This window comes from Talaromyces stipitatus, genomic scaffold (genome assembly GCF_000003125.1).
Source record: "Talaromyces stipitatus ATCC 10500 scf_1105507295549 genomic scaffold, whole genome shotgun sequence".
NCBI lineage: Eukaryota > Fungi > Ascomycota > Eurotiomycetes > Eurotiales > Trichocomaceae > Talaromyces > Talaromyces stipitatus.
This window is the reverse complement of record NW_002990117.1, coordinates 886,967-906,042: the sequence shown is the minus strand read 5'-3', so window position 1 is coordinate 906,042 and position 19,076 is coordinate 886,967. Positions and strand designations below refer to the sequence as shown.

Genomic DNA, 19,076 nt, shown 5'->3' with positions numbered 1-19,076 from the left:
ATATTCAGGTGGTACAGTTTTAAAGATTTCGAAAATGAGAAGAACGTGTTATCATGGATTCGGGGGACTCGCAGCGGACACCCAAACGTTCTCGTCAACTATGCCAGTCTAATTCATGGTGAACCGGGGGATTCGAACGCGAAGCGCATGCTTCTTCTTCCATGGACAGACGGGGAAACTCTCGATGACTTTATGAACGACAGAACAAATCAGAATACTCCAGCAAAGAGACGGAACAGTATATACCGCATGGTTGATGTAGCTGATGGTTTAGTATGGCTTACCGAACTAAAAATTTCTTTGTCGCAGGAATTCAGGCAGGTGCAGGTGATACATTGCGACATAAAGCCGCAAAACATCTTGGTTTTTCCAGATCCCAGACGCGAAGATATGTTCATCTTCAAGGTTTCAGACTTTGGACACTCCTTCTTGAGCTCGTCGTTCGCGGAACGAAGCTATTTATATGAATCAACCTACTCTGCACCCGAGATGCGGTCCGGGAATAAGATTGTCCAGGATACAAGTGACGTGTAGCCGTACGGCTGTATTTTACTACTCGTCCTTATTTTTACAACCTGGGGCCCTCAACTGGTTACAGATCTACGGGAAAAGCTAGGAGAAGGTAGGACAATTGATACCTTCTACGAGCCTGTGGCTGGGTTGTCAAAATATCAATTGTATCATCCTGTATCAGAGCGAATTGCTAGTTTGATAGAAGGCGAACTTCCTTCCGATATGGAAGACAGAGAGCTAAAGGAACTGATAAAAGCGATGGGGAAAATACTAGAAAAAAGTATCCTTGTACCAGACTATCAAAATCGACAAAAGATGCGACCCATATGGATTGCATTAAAGAATGCGTGTAATGATTTATACACGTATATCGAAACCAGCTGGCTGGATAACCACAGGAGAGAGCTCAGTCAATGTGATGCATGCATTATTCTGACGAACGCTGAGTACGTCAACTTCTACGACAAGAATATGAACAAGCATGGCCTATTTTTTACAGAATCTCTCCACGTCATGAATCGACGAGACCTCGTGAGACCAATGCCGTTACAAAAAGGAGAGAACTGGGATGTTCATTTCCCGTTGGATGTTTCGAGGTGCGCAACATCGTATATTTGTCTCGTTAAAAGAGTCGGAGAGAATGAGGGAAGCCAGAATCTTGAGGTAGGACAAGTTCAAATATAGTGATCACAGAGTATGGCATGCTAAATTCCTATGATCTAGATCTGTCTCTATCGATTGCATGAAAATTCAAGTGCGGGCCTCAACCACGAGCTGCGAGAGATCCCTTGGGCCACTTATAGTAATACAGCCAATCTAGCAATTTCCCCTAATGGAGACTGGATTGTCACTTGTACGAGAACTGGCACGAGAATCAGCGTACACGTCTGCCCAACACAAGACTTGGAAAGACCGCGAAGAGCGTAAGAAACTCTTTTCATACGTCACGTATTCTGCATTTCTGACACCCTGTCCAGTCGACCGAGTCTATCCTCGAGTACGAGCTTGCATTTACGACAGTTTGAAGGTACCGATACACGAATAATCACTTTTTCAAGGAACAGCAAAAGTTTTGTTGTAGTATCACGTTTACGCCATAATACGTACAGAATATGGTATTTCCGATATATCGATTCGTCGTGGATTACCCAAGGACATAGCGAGTACACAGACAATGTATGACTCCCCCTCCCTTTATACTTTCAATCTGACTGTTCCGCTATGCAGGACTTACGCGGTGATGGCTTTTGGACATCAATGGTTGCATTCAATGATAGTCCTGGAGTCCTAGCTATAACCCATAAATCGAAAATCGTCCGGTTTGGTCATGGCCTGACAGAAGATGTTAGAGAGTGGAAAGACGATCAAAACGATCTTGAAAAAGTCCTCCTTACTGAAGACGACAAAGTTGGCGTCGTCCCGTTATTTAAAAATAAGGTTTTGAAAGTCCGCTTGGTATCGACAGAAAATATCGACAGGAAAACGGAGTTGAACTGCCGTGACCATTCGAATAAAGTACCCAAATATCCCAACATTAATCGAGGTTATAGTGCCAGCCTCCGCTATATTGGTACCGGTGAGAATAGGAAACTGATTCTTATAATTAGTTTTCCGGCTCGGCCTCCATCAATCATCCGTCTCGATATTACAGCTGCAATACAGAGGTTTCTTGAAAACATTTGACGCAGATCTAATTTATTAACGAATGGAAACGGATCACAGCAACAAACTTTTCCACAAGAACATACAGAATGCAGCCAAAGATAACATGGTTGTTTAGCATAGCCTTAAGCTGTATATAAAAGAGTATCCAAGTAAGCGGATTTTCTTTCTCCGTCATGCCTCTCGACATTCGCCCATCCAGTTTTCGGGGATCATGGGCTGGGCCTTGGATTGTTTCTGCTTGTCCGGGTAAAAGCGCCCGCCTGGTATCGAGCTGTATTCAGCTTGTCCAGTCTGGACTGAAAGTCCTGCTGGCTATCCATTGGGTTCAACCTCCACACTCTTCGCATCCCACCTCTGATTAGCTTAAGCACCAATACCAGGATTATAAAAGAGCCTAACTGCGCTATGATCAGATTTCCCGTGGCCCAATAATTGACATAGCGAAGAAGAGAGACGGATATAAAATCCTGAAATAAGTTGCGATCAAGGCAACCGAAGAAAAAGGGAGCAAAAACTTACCACTCCAAACGAAGCTATGCCTTGGAGAGCAGATGTATTCTCGGCCACCATCATGCTCCCACCAAGAAACACGACCAGGAGACAGACACCAGCAGCAACTCCAGCTATGAGCCTGTTTCTGAAATACCAATTTTGGTCATCTACGAGAAGATGTACCTGTATCGGCTGACTAACAACGGGATCGATGAGATCGACGCTTCTTTTGTGATATTTGTAACTAATCATAGAACGGAACCGATTCTGTTAGTAATATAACCTTAAATTGGACATTGGTAACCCGGCTTGAATATTGACCAGGATCCCTCACCCGGTATATAATCTATATGCTGCAAAACTTTCACATCCCCACACGAGAATGCAACCGACGGAGCCCATGTCTGTTACTAGAGTGATAGCCTAGAGTTTCACGGAATAGGCAACAGTCAACCGAATGTTCCATCACCAGGTGAGAACAGAATAAGAGGTTTGACTACTTCCAGAGCCAGAAGGGTCGGATATTCCAATAACCGACCTGGTTGAATGTCCCTGCATTTGCAAACTTCAGGAATGGGACCCAGAACAGCCACGCAGAAACAAATATAGCTTTTGCGGTACACCGAATCTGTTCTTTCTGCCACAAAATTCAAAGATAGTTCTGAGAAGATATTCCGGCCTGGCTGTCAGTATCACGTCGCTCGCAAAACCATACAACGTTCTCGAAGAAACATAAATCGCTGCAGTGGTGGTAAAAACCAAACTGATTATGAGTAAGATTGTCATTGCTTTGGCCAGGTCCAGAGGGATTAGGACAAGCTGTGTCAATGAAGATCGAGGCTTTACAAGGATCATGGCCAGATCCAGCCAGGTTGTTGTTGGGGTAGAACATTTTGAGGTCTTCCAAGGGAATGTTTCCCATTGTTGACCAAACACCCCATATATATATCAGGGTTACAACAATTGGGGTCCACCTTGCAGGCCATGAGAACTGGTCGGTGAATTCTTCCTCGGACCTTGCTCTGGGCTGGCGTTCTTCGTGCGTTACTGTTTCCTCATTGTCTTCGGCTCGCGTGTATATTATAGCTTCCTGGGCAGTGACGGCAACCACTTCGACACCTATAATTGAAAACGATCCTAGAAAAATCGAAGACCTTATCACTGTCGGTCAATCCGTAGTCATATATTAGCTTCAAAAGTGAATACGTACATGAAGCCACCAAACCAGCCAGCCGCCTTATGTTGACCAGAGAAAGAATCATATTTATCTCGTTCTTAAGGACTTGCGTTAGAACTCGGGTAACGGGATTATTTTGCATCACTCACTTTCCGTGCTATTGGGTTGTTGCTCTGGAAGGAGGAGTATACGATCAGTTTGATTGTTTTTGTGAGAACAGAGAGGATATGAGAGCGTGTACCCGCATTTAGAATATTCATATCTAGAATGATCACAAGCGCAACAACTAGCTTAAAGACACCCAAGCCTACCTCGATATGTCGAAAGGCCTTTTTAAAGTTTTGGCAAGGCCACACAGCTTTCACTAAGGACTTCAGGGATGTCTCTCACCCTTATACTCCAATAGTTCAACGCGACCGGAATTACGGAAACAACCACCGTAATCACGACTGTCGACGCATCCGATAGATGAAAAATAGCCAAAAGATCAGCTATAGTCGCAGTCAATGCCGCGGCGGTGAGACAATAAGTCAACCTGAAACGTATTCCAAGAGTAAGTGGCTATTCCATTCATCATGAAGGCATTGCGAGCCTACCAATAGACAATAGTGACAACAATACCAATCTCCTCATCCAGGAAATGCTTGACATACAGCAGAAGCGCCCCGGCAACCGGCCAAACGCGCAACATCGTAGCTATGTTATGCAGAACCATGGTCGCCAACACCCCAAGGAGCGCATAGGCATAGATTGCTGCACTCGGCCCTCCGAGGCTCTCCATGTAGCCGGTTCTTACATAGAACCCCATACCGATGCAAGCGCTTACCGAAATGAACTACTAAGTGTCAACATATGGCCCGTTTCATTCGTTGGAACTTGCAATTGGTAACGAACAAATATATGAATACTTCCTAGTTCACGGCTAAACAACGACGATGAATATATTAGACGTCTCTCAATTATAATATAAAGGTAGAAGCTCACCCCTGGATGTGAATGAATATAACTTACCTGAGTGACCATGGCAGATTTTCCGGATGGTCAGATTCACGTCCAAAATCTTCTGGAAGTCTAGAGCCACCTGGACGATTCGCTCTGTACTCCGGGCCATCTTGAGGTTGTTCTTCAGGTCCTGGGTTGAGACCATTCCCATAATCCATATGGGACCAAGAAAAAAGCTCAAACAAATTCTGTGATGACATTTCCGTTTCTGTATTGATTGGCTGATCGAAGCTTGATATTGTTTGTCATGTAGCAAGGTGCAACACTTTCTAGGTAGGTAGGACTCGGAGAGAAACCTTGGGCAGGGCCACGTGTGAAAAAACAATGAAGAGTGTGCTATGTCTATTTGCGTGGAATAAAAGTCAATAGGAACAAGGAAAGACGTACTAGAAGAATTAATAAATATTTTACCTTCAACCAACGTCAAGATAAGGAACCGTGACTAGACAGGACATGAGCACCGAACCAAAAGTCGTCGTCATGTAGAAGAGGTGCTATGGCTCTGGCTGTAGTCCACAGCCTCGCATTCTTCAAGTCCATCTTTTTGAATTTAGAACAGCAGATCCCTTTTTCGTTCACTGTGTGCGCGGCTGGACTGCCTCTAGTACCTCGTCCACCCCCCGAGATGCTCCGGATGTCAGTGGTTCGAAAGAAAAAGTAATAAGCCTGATCTTGAAAACCTTTCTCATCCCGTTAAGCTTTCAATTAATTGGAGACCGGTTCATATGCCACGCGACATATTTCCTTGATTTCATGGGCTAATATGAGAATGGCGCAAGGCTGAAGACATCGAGAGGAACCGGTTCGACATTCCCAGTACACCACTCGTTGTTCTGGTAGTTCACCCTTGCATAGCGCTGTTTCAAAACAATGCACTGAGAAGTGGCTATTTGACTCTGTTCAAGATAACGAGGTGCGTCGGGGAAAGTCCCTTAAATTGCAAATGCCACTGACCTAGTTGATATCGGTGAGTAAACCCGGGTTAACACTGCGTCTGTCTGAGGCTCAAGTGACACAAAATATTTGAGTAATCAAATAACTATCTCACGAGGCTGAACCCTTATCCTGTGTCTGTGTAACCTGAGTCTTCCTTTCTGTTTATGGAGGCTATTTTCTTTTAAAAACTGCCTTCTCTCTGGTGATTGAGATGTTACTCATATTGAGGGGAAAGAAACCATTTTTGGCAATATCCGCGACTGACACAACGAATGTCCTCTTCTACCTGGTAGCGTCGTCCACCACTGAAGTTTCAATGGAGTGTTACAAAGCGTCCGGCAGATACATCAAATTAGACCTGCTAAAGCAAGTTCTGAAAAACGCCTTTCCGGAGATGAAGGAGGAGTCTTTTAATATTAAGGTATTTGTTCCACTTATATTCAGAATTGCTTTTGCTTCGTCCCAGATCTCTGTGTTAACTGGGGCTGAATAGATGCGTAATGGTATCTGGGAGTACACAGCTGAGCGGGAACTCACTGACGATGAATTGCTGTAGATAATCCTCCTCTTATTCTTATTATGACGTACATGTGAAGAGAAAAGAATACTAACATGTGATTTGTGATCGCCAGGGCAGCACAAAAGCCTACGACCCAACCTCATTAGGGAGATAGACATGTGTTCGTGGCGAGGAGGAGGGGACAAGGCTGGCTCATGCAGGTTGATATTTACCGACGGGAGCCCGTCCTAAATAGTCTTCATATTCTCTAAAAGAATCTATTTTCCCATCTACCACTGCATCCCATACTTCTCCTTGGCATCGGAAACCACATATCTTGGTAGAATAACTTGATTCGATACTGGGTACATACATACGTTTAGGGCTCAACCCAACTTGAATTCTTTTATCATCATGACTCAATATACCGAACGCTCGAAGAATGACATTCCAGAGACAGCAAGCCGGTCCGGATCAGATGCGACCTACACAGAGTCAAAAGATGATCCGTTCAATGAAACCGATGTATATCAATATCAAAACAAGTCCTCTTACGTGGACGTAATCGATGTCTGCTATTTGTCAAATGGCCCTAATTCGAGAGCCCCGAACGGCGGTAAGTGATTAACAATGGCTGTGATGTTGTCTCATCATTGAATTGAGGTCTCCAGGCCGAAGAGCCCATCGTCGACTGGCTAATGTCATCGAAATGTGCTCGTATCTGAAGAATAGCGGGAATAGACGTGACTGTGACACTCGGATAATGTATGTACTTATTTCGTCAGGCGATGAGACCAATCATGACTATTCTAATTTGATATTCTGAACTAGCTCCATTTGCCAGACCTACTCTTGGGCATCTCTCGACATCTCGCAGGATACACTCCAAACAATTCTATCTCATTACAATGTCTCCCGGGAATTCACTCCAGTATTAAAGTCTTTCTATCCAAAGACAATGGAACTAGAAGAAGGATTTATAACCTCGCCCTGGAGACGCATCAACCAGACTTTTCCTAACGGACGTCTAGCATATGGTATGTACAGTTCGATCATATGTGCCTATGTGCCTACATGCTTATGTATATTATCTGACACGATTCAAAGAAATGGGGTACATATTCAAATATCCCGAAATTAAATCTGTCGACCAAACAACCGGATTCGAGACATGGTCTATCCGTCAGACTGGAGTCTATCAAAGAGTGGTGGGTGATGTTGATGAAGATAAAGGAAATATTCTCATCTTGTTACATCCACGCTATTCATCACCGCTTCAGAAGGAGTTGGAAGCGGCCCTGGTGTATGGAGACTCAGCATCAATGCTCCATAACGCGGACGGAGAGGGGTCAATGATAACTAAGAAGAATACTAGCCCTTTAGAGCTGCATCTATTTATATTGGGTACTTATCTGTATAACTGGCGCGCATATATGAAGAAAGAAGAAGAGCTGTTAATAAAGACAGTAAGTATCCTCGAAATGGAACTGGAGGCGAAGCTGCATGGGAATGTTACTGACAAGGAATAGAGCTACGAAGCTTTATGCATCGACATAACCGAAGATCTACCCTTTAACGAACTTTACGAATATCTCTCAGGCCTGCATAATTTAGAAAGACGTCTTGCACCACTGAAAAGCATCTTTTCAGCGACAAGACGAATCCTACAACTTCTAACCAAACTAAATGACACGTACACTCACCCCGATAGAGTCAATATAAAAGAAAGACTCGAGAATCTGGAGGAGATGGTTAACGGATTTGACGATAACTTACAATATCTGATCAGTCGTCTTGGAAGTATATCTTCCTTGGTATGTTTACCTCGTCCTCATTCAGGAGGAGAAGCACGTGGTAAAGCTAACCTTAATTTCCAAAGCTTTCCAACACGATTAGTCTGAAAAACGAAAACACATCTAATCAAGTCTCCAACAGTATGCTCAAATACAATAGATTCACGGTGGACGATAGTGCGACTGTGCGTGTGATTACACTGGTGACGCTGATTTATCTTCCTCCGACATCTGTATCTGTACGTCTTCCCTCTCAAAGCTCTTTACACTCGACTGACGAATACAGGGCTTCTTCAGCATGGGTGCACTCTTCTCTGTCCAGAATGATGGTATATCGCAAAAGGCAAACACGCTAATCACACCGTATATCTGGTTATATTTCGTAGTGGTGATCCCTCTGACCGCGGTTACGGTGGCATATTGGTGGTGGAAATCGAGGAGGCAGAGGCTAGAGAGAGGAAAGCACGAGACTTCGTTGGCTTGATGGACTGCAAGTTTCGTTGGAAGCAGGAATCAGACTAAATAGGGATATTTATAGACTTCAAATATATGTGATGTTGTTTATTACCTGTCGTTAATTACATGCTCCTCCTCACAGATTTGGCTTGAACTTACGACAGCCCATATTTTGTTCTCGTAATGTGGGTGCTTGATGTTTGGATGTTTCAGTCGGTGTATTAGGGGTTCCCTTGTCAGAAGTTTTGGCCGGTAGATATGCTTAAAGGTTATCTTCTCCAGGTGTGCAGTGTCCTATCTTCTGTGGCTGCAGCAGGGTCTACCTGGAACGGAAAAAGGAAAGAGGAGATTGCTTCATGTTTTACTTGGTTCTTTGAAGGTCGGTTTCTGGTTCCGGTTCCAGTCTTCCTGTTGCCATCGCGAAGGCTATTGCTGCGTGGACAGCCTTCATATCTGGTTGCCACCGGTCTGAGTCCGGATGTGATTTTCCGCCGAGAAAGAAGGATAGATTTCCTCGTTTTGATTCTATTCATTGATTCATGCCTTCTCTTATTGTTATGCACCTCATACAGTGGAATAGGAAGTATTCTATTGTCTTGCTTGTTTAGCCACAGGCATAGAGATCTAAGTCTACTGCGTCTATCTTAGTTAAATAGCTATTGAACCTTATTGTTCCTGTCCCAAGCTGGGCTAGAGTTTTTGCTTGTTTCCAATTCAACCATCATATAGGCTTCTCACATGCGTTTCCGGGAGCGCAGTGTCGATAGCTTTTAAGTATTTTCCAATGCCTTCTGGAAGAGTCTAGTCCTGGCGTGTTGCGTCAATGACGATTCTGAAGGCTGTTGCTTTGGCTTAGAACAGCTATTTTTCTAGTTAGCATTCTGTTCTTGTTAGTCTTTTGCTTATCGTTTCCATTCCATATCTACATGCGCTGGGATCTAGCAAAGACTCAATGCTCTTACATTTCCTACTGTCAAGATGGCATGATCTCGATAGTCGGAGAACTTAGAGAATCTTCCTACCAGTGTTCTTATCGTCCAATTCGTATAAGAGGATACCCCCCTTTATCCGAAAATCTAAGATCAGAGCAATATAATACGTGTCGGAGATATCCATAAAAGTCTAGTACTTCATGTACTTATTGAAACTCTCCCTGACAGCACTTGCGATATCCTCCTCAATATCTGCAAAATCTTCCTCGCGCTCAGCAGCATCATGCAACAAATCATAGAGCTTATAGTATATTGGAACTGTGAGACTAATCTGTGGCCTTCTTTCTAAGACAAACAAGGTAAACTCATTGAACTTTAAGAGAACAGAGTGAATTTAGGAGAGTCGAGTCCAATCTTTCATTGAGAAGGGAGGGAGATCTGTCTCATAGTGAATAAACTTCTTAAGCTGGGTCCTTGACTTTGAAGTATAAGTTCCATATTAAATGAATGTGTGAAGCTAGTAGCTTACCTTCAAAGCGTCACTTAGCATGCTGAAAGCAGAATGCCATCATGTATCAACATCGCACTCAATACTAAATGGGTGATGATACAGCCACACCCCCGTTGGATCCAGACACACCCCCTTCTGTTCGAGCCACACCCCGTCAGCTCGATCAGGACACACCTCTCTAAAGGCAATTTAGAGCAATGATTATGTGACCCAAAACGCGCCCTCGCGGGATCTGATGTTTTAGAATGGAGAATGGACTGGTGCTAGGGCTTAGGGTTTATGGTTAGAGCATTTAGATGAGGATTCTAGCAAAAGGCACATTGTTGCGTAATACCAGTCATTTTTTGCTTTCCTCTGTTGGTTTGTTACCTTATCTTTTTAATTCAGAATAATGAAGCTTTTATTAGAAATCTTTATTGTTTCTATGCAGAATTTATCTTTTAGTCAGTCTTATAAGGCTTCTCTTTTCTTCTCCATAGGTCATCTTGTTAGAGTGAATTAAACCTTCGCCCAACTAAATTTGATTCCCTGTATTTGAATCGTAACTGTTACAGAGCTGGGATAGAGAGATCGAGAACTAAGAAATGTATGTCATGGATTTATACCAAGGATGTGAGCTGAGATCTGGAACTAGCTACAGGGTAGCGGATCCTCTATTTCTGCTTGATAAGGGTTCACTCTTGACCTTGGATCGGTAAGTCTTACCAGATGAGGCCTATGGAATCTGACTATAGTGCTGGGAATCTCTAACATCATGCCTAAAAAGAAACTGTCACAGTAACAGTAGGTTGCTGCTACGTTCGCTAGTAATCCTGATTCCTGTATGCTCATTGTTAGCAGCGTAGGGTTAGGGCTTGTTAATAGGACCAGCTTCATGGAATTTCCCGGTAACATGCGATTACTTTTTTTGGATGGTGGTGCCGTATTGGGACTCGCTTGAGCACATATATGTAAAAGTGGCTTCATTTCTTTTGGCTATTACTGATAGAGACATCAAGCTATATCAATATAGCTATTCACCATGGCGTCACGCCTCGTTGATTACGGGAGCTCAGAGAATGGCGCTGAGCCATTACCTAAGCCATTACCTCCCTAAGAGCCCTGCGAACCACATACTCAAATCCCTGCTCCTTCAACTGACCAGACCTTCGAGACCCAAGATGCTACTATAAAAATCCTTATTAGCTTCGCTAAGACTTATAGATATGTATTGGTCACGAAGAGATCCAAAACACTAAAAGAGGGTGGCTCTATTTACCAAGTTTATCTTCAGTGCAGCCGCGGAGGAGTATATCATGAGCGTACCAACAAAGAGACACATGTTAGAGAGATAAGCATATAGTGTATAGGATGCCTGTTTAAGCCTGTCTTGCGCCATAATAAGCATATGGATTACTGGCGTCTTGATCTTACAGATCTGAGGCATAACCATTATCCAGCAGCTGGATCAACACTTGCCTTGTTGCACTATGAAGAGATAGAATCTAAGGAGACTAAAATTAAGTCTTATTTGGATTCTTACATGTCAACAAACCAAATCTTATCAACTCTCTACAAAGACAATCCAGAATCGATTATCAAGCCAAGAGATATCTATAATAAGAAAAGGAAGCTGCGAGATGATTTCCTTGATGGCAAGACACCAGTCCAGGCCCTTATTAGTGTTGTTCTAGATAATAGTGATTGGATAATCAATTATGAAACAGCTAATACAAATACACTATTTGCTGTATTTTGTATGCATAAAACCTTACTTGAGATGCTCCACTAAAATCCTAATGTTCTGTTTATAGATTGTATCTATAAAATAAACTAATATAAGATGCCCCTTTTGGATATTGTGGGTTGTACAGCATACAATAAGATATTCTATGCAGGGTTTGGCTTTATCTTAGATGAAAAGGAAGAGAGCTACAAGTTTATCTTGGAATGCTTAGCTAAGATCTATACTTAAGCAGATCTCCCATTGCCAAATTGTATCCTAACTGATAAAGATATAGCTTTAATGAATGTAATCCCCAGGGCTTTTTCAATAGCGAACAATATTATCTGTCTTTAGCACATTGAAAAGAATATCCTTACACATATCCACCCCATTCTTACAAATAAAGTGCTCCATACAATCTACGCTAGAGATCTGGCTGCCGCGAAGAAGGATATCACATAGTACAATACTCATATTGAGTTACAATGGAGGGATTTTCTTGGGTCATTTAACAAGATTATATATGTGAAGACTGAGGAGGAGAAGAATGAAGCAGTGAATTCCTTTAAAGCTGAACACAGCAGTAATATCTGGCAGGAAGTCATGGACTACATTAACTCAGAGTGGCTTAATGATAGTATCGCTCAACGATTCCCTCAGTGCTATCTCTCAGATATTAAGCATTTTGGTTAGCTGACCACATCCCAAAATAAATCAGTCCATTGGACCCTAAAATGCGATCTTTAAGTCTCTATAAATGATCTCCTTGAGACATTTGAATTATTTGACCGTACTGTGAATCGGCAACACGTTAAAATTAAGCAGGTTCACGAAGATGATAAGGTATGGTATTAATTTCGATTCCATCATAGTCTCTTTCGCATTGTACGTGATAGGGTATAAGTTATACACTTAGAAAGGTTCTTAATATGAAGAATAACTTCCTTTAACCAATGAGGAAGCCATTTGACCCAGAGTGTTCTAGGGTTGTAAAACGAACCATTGGCATTCCTTGCATTTATATAATTAAGCATTGTATTGATAGTGAGGAGCCGCTACAGCTACACCATTTCCACCAGCACTGGCGGTTATTCTCGAAGAGTTGCCCCTAATTGATCCCTGAACAATAGTGCTTAACCCGGCAGTGGTGCAAGGCCGTGGTTGTCCTAGGGGCTCAATCAATTATCCAACAGCCTCTTGGGTTATATCAACTTAGGATTCTTCAACACAGCGAGAGCCATCAGCATTTGAGCATGCCATTGCGCAGGGGAATCTTAATACTGGGAGCCGCGGCCGCAGGGGCAGGGTTTGTGGAGATTGTGGAGGACGAGGTTGTAGAGGACGAGGAGAATATTCAAGTCAACCTAGGGTAGAGATGAATGTAGCCAACAGTCAGACTTCTAGTAGAGGGATGGTCTCGCAGAATGCAACTGCAACAGCTTTACAAATTGCCTCCAAGGAGCCAGTAAGACGAAGCTGGTGACGCGGACATGGCCAGCCAGCGTGGTGGCTTGATAATGAGAACGAATTGCTAGGATATTAGGGATTAGAGATATGCCAAGTAGCGGCTCTGGATTGGTGGAATATCGTATTATTAAGTCATTAGAGTAGCAGAATAGGATGGATTATGAATCAAAACAGAATTCGCAGCGATGATCCAATTAGGGTTGCTGTAAACTGCGTTTAGAGAGGGGGTGTGTCCTGATCGAGCTGACGGGGTGTGGCTCGAACAGAAGGGGGTGTGTTTGGATCCAACGGGGGTGTGGCTGTATCACCACCCTAAATTTATTAGACGGGTTCATGCGCTTGCAACTACTGTTCCATATCTATCTACATTGAGGACTTCTATAGATCCAAAGGGCGAGGATACGAATTCTTGCAAGTGGTTCAAGGGTATGGTATTAGCTTCCTAGACTATAGAACAAAGGACTGGCTCCCAACTTCTTCTACAGATTCTGGAACAATTGTAAGACCCTCCGCTTATTATTACTAGCGCTGTAGCTAGATAGTATTAAAAGTAATTTATGTTCAAGATTCAGTTCAACTAGTAAAGGTTCAATAGCTGCAGCTAAGTTCTTGCCAATATGTGGTTTACAGAGCTCTGTGAACTCCAGAACTTTCTCTTGATATTTAAATTCTTCTGTAAGCAATTGGCAAATAATACTAAGAATGGGAAAGTGATTCTTACTGGTCCAGACATCAAGGGATTGAGCGATTGTTTTGCATGTTACTTCAAAATCTTCTTTTAACTTTACACGTTGCAAGTTAAAGTGTTCCAGAAGACGTTATCAAAGTGTGTGATATGAGGAAAGTGGAAGTGGGATTCCTGGTATATCCTTAAACGTCTACTGTAAGGCTGGTGATTCAATGACTGCAAAGGGTTGCTTGCTACTAGTAACCCAGCGAAGATTCTTTTCAAAAGTTCTTAAATTGTGAGTGTTCTGTTGGTTGCTTCGTGCAATCGAGATGCCTGGCACTGGTATGCAGCTTAGAGAGGTCACGTATGGCTTACACGTGACCTCGTCAAGCAAGGACTATATAGACCGCGTCGGGGCCTCACTAAGACAGATAGACACAAGAGAACACAGAACCGAAGAATCACCTATTGAGATTGACTCAAGTGCTTCGTACGTACGTATATGCACCTTAGTGCACCCCTATTACCCCAGAGTCCTAGGAGAGTAGGCTTTGTTGTAGCAATAACCGGCTGAGAGATACCAGGCGATAGAATTCCATGTTTCTCCTTCAAATGAAGCCTAATATTGGTAGTAGAGGTCTGTCTTTTTTGAGTCTCTTGTAAACCAATCACATTGCTTCCTAGTTTATTTATTAATAATATTATAATATATATCTCGATCTATGAGCCTCCTTTTTTTCTGTTCCTATTTCAATCCATGCATTAGGGAACTCTCTCGTATGAAAAAAAATCCATAACCATTCACTTTTTGATGGATTCGTATAGGAAGTTTGGGAACTTATGTCTTTAGTTGGAGGCTGAGAGGCTAGTTCTGAAGGCAAAACGTCATTATCTAAATATTCAAGGTAAGAATCGATCTGAGCACTGACTGCTGATTGAGTCGGACCAGGAGGGTGAGGTAGAATTAATGGACCCATTCCTGGATCTTGGGCTGCTGGACTCCTGGATAGTCTGGATTTGTCACGTCTTGAGGAGGTTCATCATTTTGATACCCATCGTTTAGAGCGAGGTGGCTCGGACGATTTCCACGAGTCTGTACCACTAGCGGAAAATTTCGAAATATGTAGGAAAATCTGTGAAATAAAAAATAACAGAGAGGTCATTTTCAATGAGAGAACTGAGAGAAGTCGAGAACCAGTTGAAATGAGACAGGATTGATCATGTCGGTGCTATCTAGAGCGAACACCAAGCATAAAAACGAAAGGGAAGAGGAAGAGGCGAAGCTATCTTCAGCTGTTTAAAAGTCCCTAAGTCGGTTATAACTACCTAAATAGTTTATCTTCTAGCCTGTTTCTGATCTCCCTGAAAGATGCAGGTAATCTATTGCAAATAATTATTCGTATTCGCAGTTTATTCAGCGAATAATTATTCGCACAATGAAGGCTTGCGAATAAAAAAAGCGAATATTATTCGCAGAGTCTGAATTGCAAATGCGAATAACGTATATTGCTGATTACTTCAAATATTCATATTCGCAACAGCCCTATAATCGTCTTTATGACACCTCTGTTAGAAGAACACCACCGACCCCTTACTTCCGTGACGAGTTTACTGATCTGGATATCCTCAAGTGGCAGGCTTACGACAGTTCATTGGGCAGCTACACTAAGTGACTAAACATGAGAGATAAAGAGATAAAGGAAAAAGGAAGAATAATTCCAAATTATTGAAATATAAAACGAATGTGATGTCATAATCCAACAGATACCATGAAGGCCAGACTGCTAAACACATAAACTAATCCAAAATTCAGCATAAATCATCCAATCGATCAGTATGAGCAGCCTGATTCGTATGGTTCGCATGATTTGCAGGTGTTGAACCTACATTCCGTTCCAAAAGATTTTGTTGAATACTCATAAATGACAGTATAGGAAGTAGTATAACCGCGATGGCCGATTATTCGGATTAGGCAGCTCAACCTATTCCGACCTCCAGGAAGGAAAGATTTCGATCATGTCATGGTGCTAACAGCCAAAACTGGAAATGCAGACATCGGCATTATTAGCGCAGCAAGCTGCAGTAGCACCACAGACATAACCTCTTGGACAATCTGCACTTGAGGTACATGTCTGTGTATGATTGCAGTCAAAGGGACCACTACAAAATCCTGAACCTTCCAGTGTAAGGGTACAGAAACAATTTGTGCCTGTTCCACATGTCTGTGCAATGTCACAAGTAGCTCCAGTGCACGTTGGATTTGTGCATGCTCCATTTAGACATACACCACTTGTACACTGAAATGGAAGTCAGTAAATGATTATATCGGCATAAATATCTCAATTTAATACTTACCACGTTAGTACAAGAGCCACAATGATTAGGATCATTTAATAGATCAAAGCATTGGCCAGTGCAATTTGTGTTTGGAGAATTACATGTGCAATTACCATTCACACATGTTGAATTAGTCGGACACTATAGGTAAAGTTAACAAAATTCTAATCTATATTAAGATTCACCAAGGAATAGAACTTACTACAGTACCACATGTTCCACAGTTGGTGCTGTTAGTGGTTATATCGGTACATGCTTGTGGAGTACCACAAAGCTGTTGGCTAGGGCATGGGCAAGCACATGAACCTGAGTTGCAAATTTGACCTGTAGCACACTATCCGCAAAGAATAATTTAGCATATCATTATACCACATGCTGGTAAGAAACAGATGAAGGAACAAAACTCACTGTAGTACCACATCCTCCACAGTTTGTAGTATTAGTCTGTGTATTGACACATATATTGCTACAGTTGGTAAATCCAGTTGGGCATTGACATGCGCCATTATTGCAGAGACCACCAGTGGGACACTAAATTATAAAAGTTAATATATCACTATATCATATACTGTTGGAAAACTCACTGTAGTGCCACATGTTCCACAGTTAGAAGAATTAGTCTGCGTATTAACACACACACCGTTACAGACTACCTCTGGAGGTGAACATTGGCACGTGCCATTAACGCAGGAAATACCGGCTGGACACTAGAGTGCAAAATTTTAGTATATTGTGTGGAAGAAGATCAAGGAAGAAAACTCACTGTATTGCCACATGTTCCACAGTTAGAAGAATCAGTCTGCGTATTGACGCATATATTGCTACAGTTGGTAAATCCACTTGGACATCCACACACGCCACTAGTGCAGGAACCGCCAGCGGGACACTAGATTATAAAATTAATATATCATTATATCATATACTATTGGATAACTCACAACATTGCCACATGTTCCACAGTTAATAGAACTAGTCTGCGTATCGACACATACACCGGAACAGTTGGTAAGTCCAGCTTGACATACACACGCGCCATTACTGCAAGAAAAACCAGAGGGACACTAAATTATAAATGTTAATATATTGCTATATCAAATACTGTTGGAAAACTCACTATATTGCCACATGTTCCACAGTTGGAAGAATTAGTCTGTGTATTGATGCATACACCAGAACAGATTTGCTGTGGAGCTGGACATTGACACACGCTATTAACACAGGTAGCATTAGTGGGACACTAAAAAATTATAAAACGTTAGTATCAGGCTCTACAATACACTTTCTATGAGAAAATTGAATCGGAAGGGCAAGAATTGTAGGGCATACCTTATTGCCGCAAGTCCCACAATTAGAGGGATCAATTGCTGTGTTAATACACAACCCGTTGCAACATTGCAGACCAGTCTTGCACTGTAGACATTCAGGTTATTTGTATGGATATACTTTTCCCAGGTGTGGTAGATTTCATGATGACTCACATTTCCAAAGCTGCCACCACATAAGGCGGGATGTGTCACTTGTGCATCGACACTGTGCAGAATGCCTGGGTGTGAAGTTAGACTAGGAAGATTCATGCTATAAAGGAGACCTTCGAGGGTCTTGGTGAGATTGTCATAAGTCAGAGCTCACCAGACAGAGGGATTATGCAAAGCAATAGCTTTAGCATGATGAAGAGTGATTTCATCATTTTGATCAAAGATCCGAAGTCAATGAATGGTAACTTTGATTGTTTGATGCTAAAGATGTGAGAGAAGGCATAGGAAGTCAGTTGTTTGATAAGATGGATGTAAAATGATGTGATTGATGAGGTTTATATATCTTTCTCTCTCATGGGACTACTAAATGGAAGGAGAATCTTCACGTGCTTTATGGAGAATGAAGCCAACAATGCACATTGGATACAGTGATACAACTGTGCCAGTGATACTACCTTCTGCAAGGAACCTGCTAGACCTATCTTCATTGTGTATTGTTCCATCAACATTGAGCTCTGCCTTGTGACAACTCCTGTGTAAATCCGATCCTCCTGTCTGTAGATCTGTGGAAGGTTCTTGTTGCGCTCTATAGGACATTTGAGGTTAACCGCAAGTGCATAGATTTGTCAAGATTTTCCGTTTTTTTTGCCTATGTAATTTATCTAATCTTCTTACCACTATTAAACACTATTCAGCCATCAATATTTATCTACATACTTATTCCTGTGGTTTTTAATAGATCTTAAGCTCTGGGCAACGAGCGAGTTTGTTTAGAAGTGGTCTTTAGAGGAGTATATAAAGTACGAAATAAATACTTCTTATATGAGTGGGCTATCATCATCATCATTAAGTTTCCTGTGGCGGTTGTCAACGGTGATTACTGGCGGGCCATGGCTTTGTATGGAGATAGGATACAAGAGCGACTTGTTGATACAACAAGAATCTTTGTTGTATGGACATCTGTAGTATACTGTGATGACCGGCCTATCCCTGTATTAGGTCATGTATGGAGGTCTATTTATATGGATGCTCTGCGCCCCAGCTTGATCCCTGTTTTTCATGCTTAGTTTTTCATCGTGCAGCTACCAATGTGATATTGCATTGACCCCTTCACATTTCTTTCCAAATACTCACTCTCACTCGGTCTAATTGAATTAGCCAGTTAGATTCTTTCAAAATATTATACTCACTAGAGCTATATTCTTTTTAGGACGTCTATATTTGTCCTATTTGTAGGACCACTGGTCTGAGCCAGACAACAGTGGTGCGGTTTTTGCTGTCTGAGGCTTTCTGTTACACACAAACCCCATGTTTCTTGTACATGCTACTATCCAATGTCAGTATAAGCCAACGATTCATGGAATTCATTTTTCAGGTTATTATATTACATATGTTAGGTACAACAATGACCAGTATGTAGCATTCCTCTTACCTCTACCATCAGCA

General features: G+C 42.2%; 3 protein-coding genes across 3 annotated transcripts, besides 4 other annotated features; 1 reads left to right on the top strand and 2 right to left on the bottom strand.

The window, feature by feature from the left end:
- Positions 1–3,166: 3,166 nt before the first annotated feature.
- TSTA_011980 (uncharacterized protein) lies at positions 3,167–5,089 on the bottom strand (the record flags this gene model as incomplete). The annotated part of the gene is made up of 8 exons (XM_002483278.1): positions 4,859–5,089; positions 4,674–4,769; positions 4,444–4,620; positions 4,238–4,382; positions 3,997–4,176; positions 3,881–3,906; positions 3,386–3,824; positions 3,167–3,307 (listed from the first exon to the last, which is right to left on the bottom strand). The coding sequence occupies exons 1-8, from the start codon at positions 5,047–5,049 to the stop codon at positions 3,167–3,169; spliced, it is 1,395 nt and encodes a 464-aa protein (XP_002483323.1). The 5' UTR covers positions 5,050–5,089.
- A 1,609-nt stretch (positions 5,090–6,698) lies between these two features.
- TSTA_011970 (uncharacterized protein) lies at positions 6,699–8,613 on the top strand (the record flags this gene model as incomplete). The annotated part of the gene is made up of 7 exons (XM_002483277.1): positions 6,699–6,900; positions 6,956–7,049; positions 7,116–7,321; positions 7,392–7,750; positions 7,814–8,098; positions 8,164–8,316; positions 8,364–8,613. 7 exons carry the CDS (start codon positions 6,699–6,701, stop codon positions 8,559–8,561), a joined length of 1,497 nt encoding a protein of 498 aa, XP_002483322.1. The 3' UTR covers positions 8,562–8,613.
- A 982-nt stretch (positions 8,614–9,595) lies between these two features.
- Positions 9,596–10,048: a mobile genetic element.
- Positions 10,049–11,624: 1,576 nt separating this feature from the next.
- Positions 11,625–12,062: a mobile genetic element.
- A 1,298-nt stretch (positions 12,063–13,360) lies between these two features.
- Positions 13,361–14,089: a mobile genetic element.
- A 413-nt stretch (positions 14,090–14,502) lies between these two features.
- Positions 14,503–14,532: a sequence feature (AT_rich).
- A 1,863-nt stretch (positions 14,533–16,395) lies between these two features.
- TSTA_011960 (uncharacterized protein) lies at positions 16,396–17,729 on the bottom strand (the record flags this gene model as incomplete). The annotated part of the gene is made up of 5 exons (XM_002483276.1): positions 16,396–16,479; positions 16,564–16,686; positions 16,823–16,862; positions 16,919–17,041; positions 17,482–17,729. The coding sequence occupies 5 exons, from the start codon at positions 17,727–17,729 to the stop codon at positions 16,396–16,398; spliced, it is 618 nt and encodes a 205-aa protein (XP_002483321.1).
- Between the last annotated feature and the right edge of the window lie 1,347 nt (positions 17,730–19,076).